At 49.3% G+C, this 16,078-nt stretch overlaps 1 protein-coding gene and 1 long non-coding RNA gene across 2 annotated transcripts in view; one reads left to right on the forward strand and one right to left on the reverse strand.

Moving 5' to 3' along the window:
- ACSS1 (acyl-CoA synthetase short chain family member 1) overlaps nucleotides 1-9,385 on the forward strand; it is a 30,442-nt gene extending 21,057 nt beyond the window's left edge. The window contains exons 9-14 of the mRNA XM_042031911.1: nucleotides 190-302; nucleotides 689-815; nucleotides 2,479-2,606; nucleotides 4,091-4,154; nucleotides 4,720-4,838; nucleotides 6,226-9,385. Coding sequence (XP_041887845.1) covers nucleotides 190-302; nucleotides 689-815; nucleotides 2,479-2,606; nucleotides 4,091-4,154; nucleotides 4,720-4,838; nucleotides 6,226-6,399 — 725 coding nt within the window. The 3' untranslated portion in view covers nucleotides 6,400-9,385. The remainder of the gene's footprint in view (nucleotides 1-189; nucleotides 303-688; nucleotides 816-2,478; nucleotides 2,607-4,090; nucleotides 4,155-4,719; nucleotides 4,839-6,225) is intronic.
- Nucleotides 9,386-13,251: 3,866 nt separating this feature from the next.
- On the reverse strand, nucleotides 13,252-15,320 carry LOC121666411. Its single transcript, XR_006016660.1, has 3 exons — nucleotides 15,156-15,320; nucleotides 13,633-14,859; nucleotides 13,252-13,366 (listed from the first exon to the last, which is right to left on the reverse strand). It is a non-coding gene; the product is annotated as an uncharacterized LOC121666411 (long non-coding RNA).
- Nucleotides 15,321-16,078: the final 758 nt, after the last annotated feature.

Consider the following 16,078-nt stretch of genomic DNA (forward strand, 5'->3'; position numbering starts at 1 on the left):
AGTACTGCCCATGCCAGGCCTGTGCTGCTTTCAGATGTCTGTGCTTCTTGGTCCTGCAGAAGCCTTTCCCAGGGGCTCTTTCTTGCAAGGTGGCTTCACTGTTTTCTTCTTGACCTAAGAACAGCTGGAATTTGCTTTCATCCAGCACTGGATGGACTACCTATGTTTTGGTTTTCATTTTTTTTCCAGAAACTGGTGGCATCTGCATTGCCCCACGGCCCTCAGAGGAGAAAGCTGAGATAATTCCAGCTATGGCTATGAGACCTTTCTTTGGGATTGTGCCTGTGCTGATGGATGAGAATGTGAGTTGGAGCTGTGCTGGGTGCCCAAATGAGAAGCTGGCGTGTGTTTCTGCTTCAATGATCTTTTGGACAGCAAAGGAACAGGATCCAGAAGGATGCTTGTTTCTCCATTAAAATGGTAGAATAGATGAGCAATTTAGATATACATATATATAGAGAGAGAGAAAGAGAGAGAGCGAGCACCTATCTCAGTTATCCATACAGACTGCCAACAGGGCACTGCAAGTGTCTAGAAGAGTTGTTTACGTTTATTTTCTCCACTTGTGACTCTCCACTGGCAGTCTGTAGTGAGCAACAGGGTGACTCTTGCCAGACCAATGACACAGAAGCTCTTCACTATTCGTCTTTCGTTCACCTGTTCATCCTTCCTGTGCTTGAACCTGCAGGGAGAGGTTATAGAGGGCAATGATGTGTCTGGTGCGCTCTGCATTGCCCAGCCATGGCCTGGCATGGCAAGGACGATCTATGGAGATCACCAGCGCTTTATTGATGCCTATTTCAAAGCCTACCCAGGTAAGAAAAGTGCAAAGGGAAGACAGTTTCACTGCGGTATAAGCACACTGAATATTTTCAGCATTACTTTCTGATATTTCTGGACCATCCAGATTGTGGTTTGGGGGGGTGTGTCACATGTTGCAAGCATGCCCTGATGGTTTTAGGTAGTGTTGACCTTTCTAGCTGTCAAAAAGGATGTATTTTCAGAAAACTTTAATGCCTAAGCTTTAAAGTCCAAATACCTTTTCTTTGGAGCTTTGTGTCTCAGTTGGAAAAAGGATAGGAAAGGATGGGAAATACCTCCTGCATCACTGAATCTCAACCCTGTGTTACAACCTTCCTTTTTAAAATGTGGTCAAGTTGTGTCTGGTAAGTAACTAGAAGTGGCAGGGAAACATTTTTTGTAGGACATTGGACATGACAACTGTCTTCACTCAGGAGAGCAACTGAAAGGGATTTGAAAGCTACAGGGGTAGGCAAGAATTAGGCAATCCTGAAAACTGTACAAAATGGGCTGGATAATAAGAATGAGAAACTGGTACTAGAAATTGAATGACCTCATAGTCCCTTATTACTCACTACATTTACATCTGATGTCTTGTTGATATTTAGTTGATAGTTGTTTAATTGATCTGGAAAGGCAGAAAACATGACTGAAAGTCCATGAATAGGGCAATAATGGGTCCTGGCAAGAACCACCTTCAGATTTCACAGCAGTAGCTGCCTGCTGCTTCTCAGATGTGCCACTGGAACAATTCAGATGCAGACATGGCCTTGGTGAAGAGCCAACACGATCTGTGTTACTGGATGCGTCTTCAGTGACACTGGAGTTTCTAGGAAACCCTGGGTCTTTTTCAGTTTCCGTCAGATTTTAGACACTCCATGCTTATCATGGGGTGGTTTGGGGCTTTTTTAGCTAATCTGATAGCAGTTTTTCTCCCACACTCATACCCTAGAGAGTTACTGTTATCTGATATCTAAATCTTTGTTAGCTGGGAGGGAAAATGGCTTTTCATCCATCCTAGTGTAAGTGATTAAAAAAATTGGCAGTGTTCCCATATACAAAGTGTAATAGAACTGCTCCTTTTCAGCTGAACAGTTGTAGTTTTCCATGCGTGCTGAGGTGTAGCCAGCAGCAGTTCTGAGCTTGACCAGTAGCCTGTGGCAAATGGCATTTGAAGTGGTTTTATCTTAGTGCTGTGTGCACCAAGAGGCCTGAGCACACAGCTGCTGTGCAGATGTAGGCATGTGAAGCCTAGGGAGATCAGAAAGCCCCTCTTGGTTCTGTAAATCCAACTGAGCATCGCTGGGTTGTGTTGCTGGGCTTGGTTTTACTGTAGGAACGTCAGCCACTGGTTGCTGCTGATTGCCTACAGTGATTTGTCCGTCTTGGCAGAGATCTGAGCTCCACTGCCTTGGTGCTATTCAGGGGCTTATTAGGAGCCAGCACAGCCCAGGTAGAGCAGAGGAGGGTCAGGGATGGCAGAGGCAAGTGAAAGGTGTGAGGAAATGGCGTGAGGAAATGGCGTGAGGCAGGTCCCACAGCTGTGAGCTTGTGAAGGCCTCCAAGCTGCCCGATCCACCGTGCCCTGCTTGCCATCCTGTGGCATGGTCTGTCCTGCACCAGAGCCCCAAACTGGTACACTTGCTGCTGCTGATCAGCCCTGTGTCTTTGCTGCAGGTTACTACTTCACAGGGGATGGTGCTCACAGGAGCCAGAAAGGCTATTACCAGATAACAGGGCGCATGGATGATATCATTAACATAAGTGGACACAGGCTGGGGACAGCAGAAATAGAAGATGCAATGGTAAGTTCCAAGCAGGTAGAGGTCCCTTGACAGGGCATACCTGTGGGGTAGGGTGACCCTTTCAAAGCAGCTTTGTCTCTTGCCTTCAAACCCTTGCCCCTGCATAGACACAGCTTGGTGCACAATGAATAGCAGAGGAGCAAGAGGAAACAGCTCCCTTGTGGAGGAGACAAAAAATGAGCAAGTGAGAGGAGCCACACTGTGGACACTCCCTGCAATTGAGCTGTCAGAGCTGTGTTTCCTCTCAGTGATGTTGTGCTGTTGCAGTTGTCGTTCTGGATGCTGGTGGACCCTCCATAAGTGTCTCTCCTATTTCTTCCTTCTCTTTTGCTAAAACCTGACCTCTCCTTCCTAAACCTGTGGTTCTTGCTCATCTGCACAAGCTGAGTATGCCTGAGAATTTGGCAGTGTTTAACATAAAGCAACCTTAATTTATATCAGCTGCAAAGCTAGCCTGTCATTTTGAGAGAAAATAGTATCTCAGGGAATTGAAAACAAAAGGTCCTCAGAGTGTTTATATTTAAAGCTTGACCTGTATATTTATCTCTATATTATATGCCTTGCCTGCAAATGGCACTTAAATGCAACATCTGATGAACCTGAGCTGTGTTCACACGGAACACAGGATCCTACTTTGTCCTCTGTGAGTAATTCTTTTGTCTGTGCAGGTTTCTGATCATAGCTATAGGATCCAGTTCCTCTCACAATCTGTGTATGTGTATGCATGTGGAAATGCAAATATATTATGTGCCTAGATTGCTCTGTGATGTTTACTTTCATATTTTAATCTAATTTAAGATAACATAATCCATTCTTTGGTGTGGGATGCAGGTATGTTGTTTCTTCTGGTCCGTGCACCCAAACTGTCATCTTACTGCAGAAGAATGTTAAATTAAACTCTGCAGTGCAACAGAAGTAATCATTGTTGTGTAGCGTAATAACAAAAGTGCGTTTGGGTCAGGGAATGAAGAAATCTGATTCTTTCTGCCTTCTGATGTGCTTTGGGCACTTATAAACACCGGGCCAGTGTGGACTGTGATGTTGGCTGCTTCACTTTCTACCTCTGCTGGCCACAGTTCTCTGTAGCACTGAGCACTGCAAGACTGCTTTTCCTTGTGATTTGGCAGTGGCCAGTCACCACTTGGATCCACAGTCATGCACAAAGAAAGAGAAAGAGGGTTTCCAGCTGTTGCAAATTCAGCTTGGTGTGCAGTGGGCTTAGCAGTGGATGTAGGGGTACTTACTTGTGTGTATAAAAGCAGGGCCAGTACAGGGCTAGTCCCTGAGACGTGGCCATGGCCATGGCCACCAGCTGACCCTGCAGTAGGAAGTTGGCATCCAGTTTTCCTGTTGTGCTTTCAGCAGGATCTGGCAAGCGGAGAGCAAGATATGGCAAGGTGTTTTGTTTGTAGAGCAACTGCCACAAACTCTGTAGGGCTTGAAGCAGTTATGATTTGTGTATTTTTGTTTGACTTTTTGTGAAGGCTGATCACCCTGAGGTCCCCGAGACGGCTGTGGTTGGGTATCCACATAAAATCAAAGGAGAAGGTATGTGAAAAGCAGTGTCCTGACATGACATCTGCATATACTTCCCTTAAATTCTAACCCAGGCTGCATGTTAGGAGATGCTGAGGGAATGGGAGGGCAGTTATTCTTAGGCTGACTGGCACTGCAGCCCCAAGAGACAAAGACAGATATGAAAATAGCTACATCTTCCTAGCCTGGGTATTACTCCCTAAACTGTTTTTATACACAGTGTTTATGTATATGGTAGAGCTTCCTTTTACAGGATTGTGCTTAGAAGTGTCCCTTGAACAAAATGGGAATAGCTGATTTGCACTGGCCAACTTTTGATCCCAGTAACACTTTGGTAATTTATGTTCTCTTGTCATTGTCACTGACAGCAGTTACAGATACTGAGAAAAGGCTGGGCCATCATTTGAGGGCTGGAGTTTGACTCACTTTTGTAAAAAGGATCAATGATTTTCTTGTCAGTCCCTAGATGGTGCATAGGAGTTATTTGAAACCTTCCCTGGCATTCGAATGAGCGTCCTTGGTCTTTCCAGACAGTATCTAATATGAGGTTTGTGGCTTCTGCTCATTTGTCTTCCAGGTGCCTTTGCTTTCATAGTGCTAAAGGAGCAGACAGCTCATGTAGACCATATCAAAGAAGAGCTCAAAACCATAGTGGCTTCCAAGATAGCAAAGTATGCTGTGCCTGACCACATTCTGGTAAGTGGGAGACTGAAACTGGTACCAGCAACAGGAAATGGTCACATCAAGCAACCCTCACTGTCCTACCTGCAGTGCTGCTGTTGTCCTCCTCTGGCAGGATAAAGAGGCAGGGAAACAGAACTGGCTGGAGGGATCCAGGCAGGGGGAGGACAGGTGCAGGTCTGTCTGCATGGGAGAGAGGCACTGAGAGGCAGTGACACTGCCCAGCTAGCTTGCAATGATAATTAGCATCAACATCAGATCTCAAAGCACTGGCTGTGTTTCTGTTGCACAGCAGGCCTGGCCCTGGAAGTATTGATGAGCTCCAGGCTCTGTCTCAAGCATCCTCCTTTCAGCAGATCCCTTTGTATGTTAGGGGGTAGTTCACAAAGCTGCTCCTTAGCTGTCCCCCAAGGTCTGCCTGCATCCATTTCTCTCTTCTTGAAGACAGTGACCAGACACTTCTTTGAGGGGCTCTGCTTTAGCCACATGCATGTAAGGTGGACACCAAGGCCCAGGTAACAGAATACAACAGGAGCAGGCAAGGGTGGCTCCTTCAACTTGGAACAGCCCAGGATATCCTCAGTGGATTGGAGAAGCTTTCAGAACTTGCAGGTGTGCAAGGGAATGCCTCCATTTCCCTATGTTTCGGGGTAGTCCTGCAGAGAAGTCCTCTAACCTTTTCCTTGTGTGTCAGTTAATGCTATAGAGTTTTGTAGCCTACTGGCCTGATTATGTAGCAAAATGTGAGACCTGTTGGTGTCTCTGCTCAGTGTCTGAGAACTCTTCATCAGCCTCAGATTTATGCTAAAGCCTTTGAATTTGCTGCTAAATCCTTCCCAGGAGGCATAGTCAAGGCACTTAAGATTGTTCTGGTTATGAAGGAAGGTGTGTAGGCTGACAGATACCAGGCAGAGAGAAACATCAGCAGACAGGAGATATCCCTTGAGTAGACCATGCAGCTGGTGTGCAGAATTGTGTTGCTTTATATTCCTGCCCTGTAAAGCTGAATATATATATTTCTGTCTGTTCTGGTAATGTATTGAGATTTGTGTCACCATTGATGCCTAAGTTTTCATGTGCAATTATATTTCAATAGTTAACAGCATATTCAGGACCTGATTCCCAAAAGAGCTTTGCGTCCAGCAGCACCCAGCCTGGACATGGCAATGGGGAACAAAGTTCACTTAAAATAAGAATAAAATGTATAGCACAAGGAATTGATGCTTGTGACACTCCTTTCCTTGGACATAATCTAGTGTGCTCAATGGTCTGTTTCCCAGGAGCCTCAAAGGAGCTGTGGCGATGAAAAGTGTGCCAGGCTTAGGATAGTCCAGACAAATTTCCTTGTGGTTTCCAGCAGGACTCAAATTCTATGAAAGGTGTGTCTTTCCCTTCTTTGCAGGTGGTAAAGCGCCTCCCTAAGACCCGATCAGGGAAGATCATGAGAAGGCTGCTGAGGAAAGTAGTCACTGAACAATCAAGCAACATGGGAGATGTCACCACACTTGATGATCCAAGTGTTGTCAAGGAGATATTGAATGCTTACCAGAAATACAAGGAGAAGAGTTCCTCATAACAGGCGGCTCTGGAATTTCTCTCCTTTGGAAATGTGGAAGGTCTCAAATAACCAGGCAAACAGCATAGTTCTCTTTTTAAAAACTGTTTCCTTCTAGGGGAACAAGATTTTCCACTCCGTAACATACTTGGAGATGCACAGAGCTAGGAGCAGTCTGCAGTCTTACACAGTCAGTGAACTCCTTTTCCTTGCTCTCAGGGCTGTTGTAGAGCAGCCATTGGTGGTTTCCATGAGCTATGCTGAAATTTAACACGAGCTGAAGCAAGATGCAGATGTTACTGTTCCTCATTTTAATGTTATTGTACAGGGAAATGTTTTTTATACAATGCCTCTTGCTGTTTTAAAAGAAGCCCTGGAAAGCACTTCTTCCATTTTTCCTTCAGCTTGGCTGTCTGAGTCCAAGCAGCTGTATTTCACTGCAACTGTGGTGCCTTTTCAGCAATTCTGGATATTCTAGTAAGTGTTTCATATGCATTACTAGGGACATGAAAAGGACGTGGCTAGTCCAATAATTCTTCCTTGACTTTACCCATTATTCTAATACCTCCTTTGGCTTTCCTCATATGGATTTTCCTACCACAGTGTGTCCTGGGACTTCCCAGAGATGGGGAGCCTGTGACCCTTCCTGTCCCACCTAGGTAACCCAGCACCAGCACTTGCCAGCTGCAAAAAGGAGCCACAAAGCCCATGACTGGACTTCCGACAGGTCCTCAGTGCATTGCTGCCATGCTGATTTACCAAAGAGTTAAGTGCCTTGTGGGTACCCACAAACTGCACAGTCCACTAAAAAAAAGTGCCTCTTAGATGACTTGGGGAAAGCAATAGCAGCATTCCAGACCAGCAACCTCAGAATAGTAGGGAAGAATAGCCTTTGCATTTCCCATGCTTTCAAAATTGTAACTAACATAGTCAGTGTTTTATTTCTGGATTCGTTTTATCATGAACACATTCCAGTTGAAGCACTCCTTATATTTGGGCTGTACAGAAGAATTTGCTAGTAGGGTTACTTACTCCTGAATTTAATTGGAGCAACACTGCTTTTTCTAGTGGGACTATGTACTGGAAAGACAATTCGTGCACCTAACTGGAGGCAGGAAAGGCACGAGGGAAATGGGTAGGTGATCTGTAGGACGGGAAAGGAGTGGTAAATTTTTTGGCCAGCAGAGATTCTGGTACCACAATGGGAAGCAGGCTTCTTGAAGTATGATGTGTTCTCAAAGACAGGTGTGTTGTCTTAGGTCCCAGAATTCCTCTGAGGACACCAGCTGCATTTGCTTTTTTAAAAAAATATTTTAAACATCTCTAGGGACTGAATAATACAGTAAGGAATACATGCTTTGTTAAATATTCCATCCTTCTGATTGAAATGCATTTTTACATAAGGTAAGTAGACAACCTGAGGACTTTTTGGGAAGTTGAAGATCAGAAGGTTTGAAGGTTTTATAGAGTTGACAAGATGTTAATATTTTAGGAGATAGACACTACTTTATTGCCATTGCAATAGGAAAAAACTCAACCTGCTTCATTAAGTAATTTTCAAGTGGGAAGCAAACAAGAGTTAATTTTTTTGACAGAAAAAGTAGACTCCCTTGTGTAAACAAGTTGTCTCCATGCAGTCTGAAATAACAGTGTGGAGGAAGAAAAATTACTTTTGAACAAGGTTACACACTTTCCTTTTAGTCAAGAAAGCATTTCTTACATTATGGACATAGAATTTCCTTGTCTTAGTGACCTGAAATTTCCATGCGTGTTGTGCCAGTGGTCACAGACCCATGGTTTAATTCATCTGAACTGTATCACAAACACTGTCTGTGTGAGGAGCAATGTGCTTTGGTGCATTGGGACATTTGTCATCCAATTCCTCTGCTCAGGGAATATGAGAGATGGGTGCCCTCCCTCACCTGCATCCCTGTTGTCTCAGCTTGCATGGCCTTAGAGACCATGGCTGCCAAGGAAGTTCCAGGCTGACCAGGAAGCTGCAGAAGCACAGTAAATTCACAGCTGTACCAGCTGTGGTGTGGACGGGAAGTTGTGGATGCCCCATCCCTGAAACTATTCAAGGCCAGGCTGGATGGGGCTCTGAGCAACCTGGTCTAGTGGAAGGTGTCCCTGCCCATGGCAGGGGGGTTGTAACTAGATGGTCTTTGAGGTCCTTTCCATGCAAACCTCATTTCCACAGCTGAGCTGTGTGGTGCTTGGGATGTCCATCTGTTCAGAAGCCCCCTTGGCATATTCCAAGAAAGCACATGGTACTCCTGTGCTGCCCACACAGTGTTCTGCAGTGGACATGGCTTGTGCTGGGCAGCCTCAGTTTCTTAGTAAAACTGCACTTCTGCAATTGGCTCTTGCAGCTGACAGCCCATGCCCAGCCCATGTAATGGCACCCTGAGTCTGGTAAAAACAGAGCTAGGCAGGGCTTGGAAAGAGCACTTCTTATGAAAAGAAGGATACCGTGCTTTACTGAGCAGGCTACTCATAGAAAGCTTTAAATTAAAATCGAAACTTTAAATTTTCCTTCCAGAGTTGAAATTTTCAGTCCACAGAGGTCCCCATTTCTTTTTTCTACCCACTACCTCTGCTAACTGCAGTAATTGCCTCTTCACTATGAGCTTGAGCTTTGCATTTTTCATCAACAACAGCACTGGTGTGCAGTGACAGTGCTTTCTACTTCACGTGCAGCAAGCTTGTGGCTCAGGGAGCGATTCAGCCCACAGAACTGGCACTTGTTTGCTCAGTGCCTGAAATGCCAGGAAGGAGGAAGTTTCTGAAGGACCCCAGGCCTGCAAGGCTCTTAAGACAGGCTGATCTTCACCGATCAGTGAAGTAGTCAGATATCAGTGGGATCACAGGACAAACCTGGGGGCAATTGCTTCACTTAGAAAAGCAGAGCTGTTGAATTCTTCTAAACCCCTGTGTGTCCATGAGTGATGTATGGGTTGTTTGTCAGACTGCCTTTGTAACTTCATTAAAAGAGATCCAAAGTCAATTTTACCTGTTGCCACTTATTGCAAAGGGCCGGTATGCTTTTGTTTCCCCACTCAGTTTTGCCAGTAAGACCTGGTCATGATGCTTTTCCCCCCACTGGAGACACAGACCATGATTTTTCCAATTTTATAAAGGGAAAGCTCCATCTGTCTAGAGGTGTGTTTTGTACAGTCTAATGTTAAACCTTTAATTGATTTGTTTTACTTGTAATCATGCTTTAAACATATTTATTGTCCTTGACCGAAACCAGTGTCTTCAGTGATCTTTGTATTCATATTTTCAGTAAAGGAAATACGTGTGATGAGTTGGCTTTGCATTATAGGTATCAGGCCTTCTATCCCCTCAAGAGTCTGGGACTTTCTCAGTTCTTTGAACTTTCAAAGGAAGGCAAAGGAGCTTGAGATCAGGATGAGTTGTGATCCAAATTGCTGTTTCTCTTTGCTCCTTTCCTCTAAACAGTAGCTCACAGGAAATGGGTTAATGCCAGAAAACTGCCACTGCAAAAAAAGGGCAAAGTTGGAGAACATTTGGGTGTCAGTAAGGTGAATGTCTCATGTAAATCCTGAGATCCCACTGCTCTACACTTTTTCCTGTGTGATGCAAACAGAGAGTGATGAGTGGGAATATTTAATTACCATTAGTTGATATGGGTAGTTCAGCTCGTTGCTTTTTGCACACCTTGCACAAGTAGAAAAGGAGTGAAAGCTGGGTGTGTACGGGCAACATGAGAGACAGCATTGTGTAGAGAAAGTGCATAGCTGTTCCAGAGTCAAGCAGATGAGAAGGAATTTCTTTCCAGGTGCCTTGGATCATTTATGACACAAAACACATCCTCTGCAGGGTGTCTTGTCCATTAAGAACTGAGAAAGACTGAGTTTCACCCTCTGCCTATCCCGTGGAAAACACTATAGGTATAATGAGGGGATGGACACTCTTAGTCTTCTGCCTCCAGCAGCTGCTTTGGGGAAGGTTCCAGCACCGCTCTCAGCACTTGCAACCCTCTGGCAAGTCACAGAAAGGTCTAGACAGAGAAGCAGGTGTCCAATCCCTCACTTTGTTTCTTGATGCTACAGCTACCCTGATTTATTTACTGATAATTTACTGGTAAAATGGAGACTGTTTCCTGGTCTAACGCAATTATATTCAAGGGCTGTGTCTGTGGCAAATTAAAGCCAAAAAAATTGATTTCAGCCACAAGTTTCTGTTTTTAAATTAAGTAGGAACAGATGATCTGTTTCCACCTTGAAAACAGACAATTCTGGACAGGGAATTGTCTTCTGGCTGACTCTAGAGGCAAAGCATGTTTTTCATGGCAATGACCCCAGCCCCATTTTGTCTGGGACAGAAGGATTTGGGGACATAACCACATTTTGCAGTGGAAATTACCATGACTGTGCAAAAATTACCAGCCTCCAAACAGCGGCAATAAAGTCTGCTGTGGCAGATCATTCTTACTCTTGCTTCCATTTCTCTATAGCTATTGTTTATCTGCTTTGACTCTAAGGTGACAGAGCTTACACTGGCTTTTCAGTATGTTGAGGCTGGGAAAGCAGAACCCAGTGCTTTTTAGTGTTCATCCTGCGCCTGGCATGCAGAAGACTCAAATTTCTTTTTCTACCTATTGGATTTTGGGGACGTGATTTTACTTTTCTCTGCCTTGGCCTTCTGCATTTCCAGGAATGACAGCCTCATGGCAGAGTTAGAAGGGGTCATGGAATAGAAGTCCCAGGGTCCTGGGGTGAGTTGGTTGTTCAGGAAAGTGGATGTCTTTAGGGATCAGTGCTGCAAACCTCTCTTGCAGCTGCTGGGCCTTTTGCCTGAATTTAGCCAGAGCACAGAGTAAAGGTCCCCCTGGCCATGCCTCCCTTTCCTGCCTAGAGACCCTCTCCGTGGAGAGCCTGCACATTTTGTTACTAGGCAAGATGCCAAATAGCCTTTAACATTCCTTGGCAGCACACAGCTGGGGAATCGCCTTGTTACAGCCAGCCCTTGTCTGTTGAGCTGCTCTTGCTAAAAAATGGTTTTTTTAGAGATGAAAAAGCCGTGGCTCCACTCTTGGCAGTGACACCCAGGAATCTTTCTGTAGCACCAAGTCAAAGAAGACAGAAAGATCTCAGTACGTTTTATTACCCAGGCAGCCAAGAAAGGAGCAAAGGGCTTCTGGAAGCCTATGGGCTGACGGAGGGGCGTGGGTGGCACGCTTGCATCTGGGTCAATTCGTACAAGCTTCTCAAAGGGACAAGCTATTAAAGCAGAACCCAGCACCTCCGCCACCTCACAGCCCTGGAATCGGCTGTGGGAGCCAGCAACGGGAGATTTGCTACCTGCATCCCAGAGACCCAGGGCCTTTCTGCCTTAAGGTACCACGGGAGACACCTTTCCCCGCCGCTCCCTCGCTCGCTCGGGGGAAATCCGCCCTCTGCCGCCCCGCCCCGCTGTCCCGGGGGCTCCCCGGCGCCATCCTGAGGGCCCCAGGCCTCGGCCTCAGCGTACTCACCCGAAGGCCGTGGGGACACAAACACACGCACAGAAAGTGCCCCAGGGCTCCAAGGTCAAGCTTTTGCCTACAGCATCAGTTTGCTTTCAGACTGTGGACGAGATTGTAAAATCACCAGGAGGAAAGAGCATGAAAAAGTTCTGCTTGGGCAGTACCTCAAGGCTTTGAGGGAGAGGGTTTGTGGTGCTTCCTCGCTCACAGGGAGCCGCAGGAAGTAAAAATAGTAATAAACTAGTAAAAATAGTCATCACCCCTTATTAATTGGAAGGAAAACCGGAGGAATTGGCAGCTAGCCCCTCAGAAACATGAGGAGCAAAAGCCAGTCTTCTACCTGAGAGCTGCCTGGGCAGGGGCAATTCTTCCGATTGCATCAGCGTGGCCGTGGCTAGAAAGGGCAGCGAGGAGAGGAATTCAGCTTCTCCTGGCAGCCCCTGAAATCCCAGCTCTCACTTGTGTGCACCGGGGATTCTGCTCCAGACTCTGAACTTGCGCAGCTGCTCCTTGGGCGCTGTTTGCCCCCAGGCACAGCGGTGGGTGCTGCAGCAGCTGTCCCGAACACAGGACTCTGGAGCCTCCCCGAGGCCGCCAAGGACTGGAGGAGGACACGTGCCCGGGAGCTGGTGCAGCACCGGGGGGTTGGGGGGGATGCTTTGGCCCCCTTGGGGGGGGGGCGGGGAGCAGGGCGAATGGAATCAAGATGAGACAGGGATCGACCAGCACCACGCCAGGCAGCGTTTTCTCCTACCGGGACTCCTCTGAGTTTAGCGAGCTAATGAGGCCTGCGGAGCAAACGAGACCCGGGAGCGAGGAGGGAAGGGCTGGCTGGGAAGGAGTCAGATAAAGCCCTTGCAGGCATTTCTCTTTCCGAGGGGCTCCTGGGGAGACAAAGGAGACAAGAAGGATGTCCCATCTCGTGACACTCCCTTTTTTCCTTCAGTAGCTGTACCGCAGTCACTGCGTACAAGAGTTTACATGATCCCTTTGATGCCAGGGAGCACAAAGAACTTGGAACCTTGTCGGAGTCCAGCCCTGCCTGCCTATCTTGGAGCAGAGGGGAAAGATGAAGAAGTATTTGGGCGGGGGTTGAGCCGAAATGGCATTTTGCCGCTTCTGATTTCCTCCCAGCTTTTGCAGCGGGGCGACCACTGCGTCCCTGCAAACCGCTCCCCTTTCCAAGGCACACGCGGGCCTGGCTGGCAGCTCCGGCTTCTCGAAGGGGCTGCTGCCGTTGGCAACAGGAGCTGTTGTTGAAATTTTCACGTTGCTTAACCCTCCGTGCCAAAGGCCACCAAGTGGCTGAGGAAGGACCCAAAAAATTACCCTGGAGGAAGGGGCCAAAAGCTTGGAAAAGGATGAAAGAAAAACTCCGATGACAACGACAAGAACAAGATTTATTTTTGACAGCAAATTAACATCCGCTGCCCTCCAGCCCTCCCAGATTCGCAGGCCGAGCGGTGCTGCTTCCGTGCCTGAGGTGCTGGCACCCTGGGGAGAGAAACCAGAAAGCCGCGGTCAGTCGGACAGGGCTCCTGTCCCCCCTGTCCCAGCAGGGCCTGTGCCCGGGCCAGGCTGCTGGCTGTGCCAATTCTCCGTTTCTAGAGGAGAGCAGCATGGCAGGCCATGTTCCACCTCCTCCACTGAAACACGGCAGAGCAGTCTCCTCAGCAGCTGCAAGAGCGGGATGCTCGTGTGCCCGCTGCCGTCTGCCGGAAGCCCTTCTGCCACCCGTTGCTGTGACGCCGGGTACCCACCTCTGGAGACCTGCTGCCAGGAGAGGAGCCGATCCCGCACGAGGTCCTCGTCCGTCTTGAAGGCGATGGCCCCGCAGACCGCGGCCCCCCGGGGTAGCGCCGGCACCGGACGCACTCCACAGAGGGTGCCAGCGCTTCCCCATGCGGTCCGGGCACCCGGTGCAATCTTCCTGGAAAAAGCAAAGAACGATTGCATGAAAGTCAATTCAAAACAAGACCTGGAAGCAAGAAAAAGTGTCAAAGGTTATCACCGTATTGCGGGCCTGGGGAGCATCTGAGCACTCCATGCAAGCATTAAGGCTCTCCACGGCTGGGGAAAAACCCCACCTTTCCCACGCGTAAGCCCTCCCCTTCCTCAAGGGCCTGCAAAGCAGACCAGCTGGGGCACGCCTTCGGAACCCGCCCCCCTCTGCTGCCCCCCATCCCTACGGACGGATGCTTTTGCCAGGCTGGCTCCCCCCGCCCCAGCCCGGGCCAGGCTGGGTGGCAGAAGCTGTCAGCAAGGCCGGGCGCTGGCTCCCCCTGCACAGCATCCGTCCCCTATCCCGCCAAAAAGCAACTTGGCGGCCGGTGGAAAAATTAATATTCCCCAGCGCCGCCAAGCAGGGAAGCTCCGGCGCCTGGCCCGGCCGAGCCCTGCCACGCCTGGAACCACGAGCATCCCCCCACCCCTCCGCCGGCTGTGGACTCATCTTGATTTCGTCGGGGTGCAGAGCGTGTCCTCCAGGAAGGGGCCGCAACCAAAGCCAACCGGCTTTGCCCCGCCAGCGGCCAGCTCGAGGATGGTGTTGTCCGGCTCCAGGTCGTGCTCCAGAAGAACACCCCGGCGGTGCCTCGGCTTGCGGGGACATCACGATGCCATTGAGCTGCAGGGGGATGTTTCCCCTTTTCCAGTGTGTGGCAACTTCACCGCACTGCCACGACTTCTCCAATAGGATGGGGAGCACTGAGCCGCTTCCTCTGAAGTTGCCGAGGACCAGCGGAAGCATCTCCTTGGCTGCGCTCTCTCCTCCGTGCCACGGCCGCAGGGAAACGCTCGGAACGACTGAGACGTGTGCAGCTGGTGCTTGCTGGGCTCCTGGATCCTACTGTGCAGAAGGATGGACCTCTGCTGTCTCCTGGTCCACAGGTGACGGTCCTGCAGCCAAGAATGCTCAAACAGGTCTTCCAAGGACGGCCTGTGCACAGGGTCCATGGATAAAAACCACTGGATGAGGTGCTGGCACTCTGGGGAGAGAAACCGGAAACCGCTGCTCAGCGGGACAAGGCTCCTGCCCCTGCTCTCCCAGATTCCACGGTGCCCAGGCCACACTAGGAGCGCTCGGAAGCTGCACCCCAACCTTCCCGTCGATCCTCCCTTTCGGACGAGAGCAGCCCAGAGGCACACGTGCCACCTCCTCCAGCTAACCCCAGGAGATCAACCTCCTCCCTAGCTGCAAGAGCAGGACGCCTGCGTGCCACCTGCCCTCTGCCAACCCCGTCCTTCCCTCCCCCCCCCCCGTGCCCTGAAGGCGCATCCCCACCTTGAGACACCCGGGGCGGGAAGAAGAGCTGGCCCCGGATGATGTCCTCATCCGTGTTGAAAGGAAGGTGCCCACAGACCAGCTCATAGAGCAGGATGCCCAGGGACCAGATGGTAGCTGGCTGGCCATGGTAGCAGCCAAAGAGGATCCACTCCGGCGGGCTGTACTCCGACGTGCGTACGGGATACGGGCGCAGCTCATCAGGCCCTGATGAGTGCTGCTCCCTCCCAGCCAGCTCCCGTTCCACAACAGGCAGCCCCTGCCCCGCCGGAAAGCAACTTGGCTGCAGCCGGCTGCAGAAGGATTTCCCCTTGCTCCCTCCCTCTTCCCCCTCTGCCAGCAAAGGGGGAATCTCTGCTGCCCGGCTGGGCCCCGCCTTTGGGCTCACCTGACATTCGGGTGTAGAAGGTGTCCTGGAGGACCGTGCCGCACACGAAGTCGATGAGCTTTGCCTCGCCGGTGGCCAGGGCGACAAGGACCTCAGACTGGGGGGCTGTTACACTTGCATCTGAGTGGGAGTTTGCATAGGATGTATTTCCGGGCCCCAAAGAAAAATGGAGAGGCATGAAGTGTCTTGCCCATGGCCTCACTGAGCCCGTAACAGAATATCAGCTTCCCACCTTCCCCTCTGAAGTCCTTCAGAGTGTAAAATTCTGTCTTGCAAAGTACACTGGGGCTTCAGACTCTCTCCTGGATAGCAGCCTCCAGGAAAAGTGGGTCCAAAAGAATGCTTTTCAACCAAGGTGCAACCTGGAAGAAACAAAATTCAACTCCTTCTAATGAAAACCCCAGAGACCCTTCTCCCACCACTCCCTGCTGAGGAGCTGGTGCTGTAGAGCTGTGCTGAAGCCCCGAGCCAGTGCTTCTGTTGTAGCTCCAGGAGCAAGCAGCGTTGCCGACTGAATCCGGGCTGAGGGGCTCTG

The sequence above is a fragment of the Corvus kubaryi genome, unplaced genomic scaffold, assembly GCF_017639235.1.
Source record: "Corvus kubaryi isolate FWS band 111438036 unplaced genomic scaffold, C.kubaryi_AGA036_p1.0 37347, whole genome shotgun sequence".
Lineage (NCBI taxonomy): Eukaryota > Metazoa > Chordata > Aves > Passeriformes > Corvidae > Corvus > Corvus kubaryi.